Here is a 5783-nt window from a genome sequence, read left to right as displayed (position 1 = left end):
TCTCATACACTTGTTTATTTTCGTACAAAACAATTGGCAAAATATGACTAATGCAACCATTTGCCTTTGGCTTATATAATGAAATATTACAGGGATACATGTTTGCTTTGAAATGATAACATACGAGAAGGCACAAAAAAAACTCACACACACTCACTGACACGCACACATACACACACACACACACACACACGTTCACAAACACAAACACAAACATGACATCCATACTATGAAAGTCCAAAGACGGACCTACAGTCTCCACCAAACAAACAGGAAATGTCCACAGTTTTGGGGCTAAATGATGACCAATACTAACTCTGCGTGTGGTTTGACGGAGGGAAATGTGTGACGTTTGCTTGTGAATTCATTCGTGGTGAAACTGCCGGGAAACCTTTCGAGGAAGTAGCAGTTGAGAAACGCTATCGGCAGGCTTTTCGTTTTTTTTTTTTTTTTTTTTGCGTGATGTACTCAAAAGAAAAATAACAACACACCCTTGGTGACGGGTACGTTTAAAAAAAAAAAAAGAACGACGATGGCAATCTGCTCATGCTAAATTGCCGGCGCGCACTGCAAATCATGCTACGGAGCGCCACGTTCATCTGAAATACATTGAATTGTAAAAATGGTACTTTATAAAACACTGTCATCATAAAACATATTTACAAACGAATATGTACAAGTAGAACATCATAATTGCTTTGACAAATAAGAACAAGGAGGCGGGGGGTGGGGGGCTGGGATATGGCGTTATTTACAAAATTGGAGATATTTACGTCTGAAATTCAAAGGTCAGCTCAGGTGTCTCATTGTTTTGGTCAGTCCGCAGCTGGCTGGCTTATTTTGTTCTTCTCCTCGCGGATGGCGAAGTGCTTGAGGGATGTCGCCGTGATGGCGTCATCATACTTCAATGAGAGTGACCTGGAACTGACCGCTGACCACCTCCGACATCTCGATGAGGAAAGCGGACTGGTTGGTATAGTGTTCGATAATGATGTCGTCCATGTTGACATAAATTCTGCGGGGGAGAGGGAAAAGACTTCAGTGGGAGGATGCGCAAAAAGTCAAGCACGAGGCCATGCGTCTGTATAAGCGTATTTCAGGTGTGCAAAAATTGAATTGAAAGGAACTGGAGGAACAAGGAAAAGGACTTTTTGGCTGTTGAACACAAAACTGTTGAATAGAAGGCAATTGAGAAACCAAGAAGTCATTCTGAAGGCAACTATACTTCTTCTAGGTCAGTGGTCCCCAATCCCCGGGCCGCGGACCGGGTCATTTGGTAACTGGCAGCACAGAAAGAATAAATAACTTGCATCACTTCCGTTTTATTCATTTCGTTATCCGTTTTATTTTGAAAAGTTACCGGATTCTCTGTTACATCCGTCTACACGACGTCACTTTGGACGCAGGTCAAGGCGCCCTTCTCGGTCACGTGAAAAGTTACCGCTAGCACAATGAGTAAAAAACAAACGTCTTGGGAAAGTTTCTTTGGGAAGTCGGAAAGGCCGAGCGTTGAGACAGAAGAGGAGCCTACGACTTTCAAGAAAAATTCGGCTACATTTAATAGACAGTATCAGGAGTCCTATTTAAAATATGTTTTTATCTCAACGGGAGATTCCGACGCACCAAGCCCACTCTGCGTAATATGCGGCGATGGTGAGTCGTATTTTTCATGCACTTTTTATCTGCGCTGTATGTTATTTTGAAGGCACGTTTAAACGTTACCATCGGGACCAGAGAAGGTTGCGGCCAAATAGGACGTTCCTCATGTTGTCATGATTCGTGTTTATTGTTATGTTTGGAAAATACCGCAGTTTTCATGTAGGTCATATCATATTATTTTGTTGTATTTATCTGCCACACCTTAAAGACCAGTCCCTGAAAATATTGTCTGACATTAAACCGGTCTCTGGGGCAAAAAAGTTTGGGGACCGCTGCTCTTGGTTGTTGAACACTAAAGCCATTGAAAAATTTAAGAAGTCATTCGGAAAACTACTGAACGTTTTCGAGGTTGCTGAGAGGCAGGTGGTTGACGAGATTGAACAGTAATTGTCAATCTAGAAGTTCAATTGCTCTCTAGAGGAAGTTGAACAGAAGGCAACTGGGATTCTTGGTTTTCAACCCCACCCTTAAATATCACCCAGTTGTCTTCTATTCAACTTAAGTTCCAAAAACGAGTGAAATTCTTCTGGCTTGTCAAACACCAAGAAGAAGACGGAACCTCGAAAAAAAAAATTCAGTTGACTTCTATTCATGTTTTTTGGAGTTCAACAAACTATAAAAAGTCCAGTTACTTTCTAATTTGTGTTTACTGGAAGGCAAGCTGTCATTCTTTATGACTTCTTGAAAAATAACACGAAATTCAGTTGCCTTCAACTTGATTCAGAAAGCAACTTGCCTTCTTGGTTGTTGAAAAGCAAGACAATGAGTATATGATCGTGAAAACCAAGAAGTTGAATAAAAGGCAACTGGATTCCTTTTGGGTTCAGTCTTCAGCAACCTGAAAGAAGTAAAATTGCCTTCAAAGTTTAATGGAAGGAAACGCAACTTCTTGGTGTTCAACAACCTACAGGCAGTCCAGTCCATTTATTTTCTCTTCAACATTTCCGTTTCATTGCTTCCGAGATTAACTTTGATCAAAGGCAACTCGACTTTCCAACACCCCACGATGTGGTCCAATCGTCTTCGAGTCGAGCAGTTATTTTACTCCAGTTTGTGGTTGGATAAAGGTGCGGTCAACACAGAGGACTTAATAAAGTGGGTTATGCAATCTCTTGTCTGACGTCAATAACCTGTAATCGTGCGGATTTGGCTCCTAGCTTGTAAAAAAAAAAAAAAAAAAATACTGTACTGTCCGTCTATCTCCAGCATTGGCGTCTCATAAATCAAAGTAGTTTGAATCTTTCTCCTCCCAAAGCCTTGGCTCAACCGTCAGCCGTAAGCCCTTCAAAGACTATAATGAGTGAATTAGCGACACGCTCACACACTGCGCCTGCAGGCTGCAAGCCGACTGAAGATGAGGAGGGAGGGGAATTGCCGAGGGAATGTAACTCAACCTGTTGGCTCGGCTTCGGGGCCCCTGCGGTGACGAGCGGCAGCGAAAGCAGAGGGAGACTGTCTGTCTTTTCTGCAATTTGAACTGTACGAAGTCCTTGACGACACCGATGTTCTTTTCGACTGCTTGTGTGACGGGTGCATTCGTCAAATCGAATTATAGCGGCGGAAAACCGTCCGGTTCACAGGATAATGGAAAGACAACAAATCGGCATGACTCATCTTCAGGACTTTTGTAATATTTATATCCCTTCCTTAGTCTTATTTTTTTTCCTTAGAGGGGGAGCTGCAATTAACACATTCCTTAAGGCTGAGACAAACAGAGCAACCAACCGAGCCAGTCTGTCAACTTGAGATTCCGCAAAGGAACTCATCATGGGGTCCCATGAGCCAAGCAAAAAAAAAAAAAAAAAAACCCACAAAAGGCCACTCACCCTCGTTTGCATTTCTTGTAAATTTTCCCAATGGTGTCTTCTTGCATGCCGTACTTATCTGAAATCTGATGACGGAAGAAGAGAAGATGAATTTGCGTCTTTCGAAAGGCAATACAACATTTTGGTATGTTGTTTTGTTTTTTTTTTTGTTCCTCAGGATGTACTCACAGCTTCTCGTAGGCCCGACACCGTTGGCGTGCTGAGCATGAGCGCGTCGAAAACCTCCTCGGCGGCTCTCCTCACGTACAGCAGAACTTTTGGGAAGGAAAACAGAAAGCGGAAGCGTTGAGCTCCCTCTCGATGGCTCCGAGACCACCAAAACAACAGTTGCTTTGACTGACCTCTTTGGGAATCGTCTCTGCGCGCTTGCTTGCCAGGTGGAGAGCTGCTCTGCTCTCTGTCCGAGTACAATCGCTTCAGAGAGTTTCTGAATGCACAAAGACAAACATGATTCACCAGGGGTTCCCATATTGGGCTGGGCGAGCAAATAACCGGCGCTACCCCGAATCTCTTCCATGAGATGCTTCACATGTACGAGAGTGCATCGTTGAATTTTTGTGTGCATTGTTTTTGTCGGATCAGCGGTTCCGTAAATGGATGGATGATTAAACGAGATGTCTTTATTGGATGTTAATGGTGCTTTTGGGGGGGGGGGGTGCGCTATCTCCGCAACACCTCAAAATGTTTGGGAATGGCTGTTTTTTTGGCTGTTACATTTCCGATATGAAATTGCTATAAAGTGGCTTTGAGGGAGTGCGCCACCTTTGTAGGAAACACTGAAGGAGGTGCGCCACTAAAAAGTCTGGAAATTGCTTCTTTCGTCTCATACAGTTCCATTAAATTGCGATAATCAGGCTTTGGAGGGAGACATCAACTACAGTAGGCAGGCTTAACAAATTCGGGAATGGCTGCTTAAGACTGATTCATGCCACAGTTGAGCTCTGAGGGGGTGCGCCAACTCCGATATAGTGTTGAAGGTGGTGCGCCACTCAAAATGTATTAGAAAAGCTGCTAGATTTCTCTATTGGAAGTTATTCCAAATGGGTTGTGTACCAACACTTCCGGAATATTGCATGGGAGGTGTGCCACTGATACATTTCTGACTGTACATTGCAACATTTAGGGAAGAGCTTTTATTATTATTTTTTTTCCACGCTTACCTTTCGTTCTCTTCCATGGGCGTGGTCTGCAAAAGTAGGACACAAAGATCTGATCAGACAGCTGATAAAGACATTGCTTCATGCCCCCCGCCCCCCCTCCCCTCCGCTTTTGTAATCCGCTCATGAAGGAATGTTATCACGGCAAGATGACGTTTCCCATAACCTTCACGCTCAAGGAGGAAATACAGACGAGACAGTGCGTAGTGATTTGGCTGAAAGACGCCGCTACCGCCGCGTGAATCTGAACGGAAAGCCTCCGAGGTTTTGTAACTCACACACTCGCTGCATTATATAATGTGCATAAACTGCAGTGTGGGAACGCCGGCTTGTCTGAACAGCGCTGTCGTGCGTGAGGAATAAGATGAGGGTGGCGCATGGGTCTTTTGCGAGGTGCTGACGCGCCAGGTGCGGATGGCCCCTCATCGGCTCTGCAGCGGCATGCGCTCGGTTTCGACTCCAATTAGCTCACCTCATTTTCACAATCCCCTCCCTTTTCCCACACCACTTTTCCCACCGCATACTTTCCCACACATTTTTTTTTTCTCTCCCGTGCCTGAGCTGATGCCTTCAGGGATGAGCGATGGGTCGGGAATATGACTCACTCACTCACTCACTCAATGGGAGGCACCTTGATTCATAAAACATAAATAAATAAAATAATAATAAGGGAGACCTACTATGCGCTGTAAGCTGGACAGATGTGCTTCTGGGATAAAGAGGACTGGCTGGGTAATGTGGTCATCCACAGTCTGGAAGAAGGTACAGTCGCTGCCCATGGAGCTGCTCACTAAAGACTTGGCTGAGGGAAAAAAAAAAAAAAAGAATGACACAATGCAATAGATGACTTGTGAGGCAAGGAACGACCCATCCATCCAAACGCCCACAATGGGATGAGCTGGGGATGACCCCACCTGACTTTGGGGAGGGAGGTGGGGTGTAGACCCTGGATTAGGGGAAAACCCGATACATATAAACCGATACATAAAATATCCATCCATCCATTTTCCGATCCGCTTTATCCTCACAAGGGTCGCGGAGGGGTGCTGGAGCCTATCCCAGCTGTCTTCGGGCAGTAGGCGGGGGACACCCTGAACCGGTTGCCAGCCAATTGCAGGGCAACATAAATATTATGATTTAA

General features: G+C 44.6%; 1 protein-coding gene across 2 annotated transcripts in view; it reads right to left on the bottom strand.

Moving 5' to 3' along the window:
• The window catches only part of grhl3 (grainyhead-like transcription factor 3), a 9812-nt gene continuing 4029 nt past the window's right edge, over positions 1–5783 (bottom strand). Inside the window, exons 9-14 of one of the 2 annotated variants that reach the window (XM_019888395.1) lie at positions 5323–5444; positions 4646–4671; positions 3827–3912; positions 3654–3739; positions 3486–3550; positions 1–1015 (exon numbers count right to left, since the gene is read on the bottom strand). In XM_019888395.1, the coding sequence (XP_019743954.1) occupies positions 898–1015; positions 3486–3550; positions 3654–3739; positions 3827–3912; positions 4646–4671; positions 5323–5444 (503 nt within the window). In that variant the 3' untranslated portion in view covers positions 1–897. Of the gene's footprint in view, positions 1016–3485; positions 3551–3653; positions 3913–4645; positions 4672–5322; positions 5445–5783 lie in introns of both variants that reach the window. The other variant, XM_019888394.1, reaches the window with a different exon arrangement.

This window comes from Hippocampus comes, unplaced genomic scaffold (genome assembly GCF_001891065.2).
Source record: "Hippocampus comes isolate QL1 unplaced genomic scaffold, H_comes_QL1_v1.1 scaffold112, whole genome shotgun sequence".
In the NCBI taxonomy this organism is placed as follows: domain Eukaryota; kingdom Metazoa; phylum Chordata; class Actinopteri; order Syngnathiformes; family Syngnathidae; genus Hippocampus; species Hippocampus comes.
This window is presented reverse-complemented; position numbering and strand designations above follow the sequence as displayed.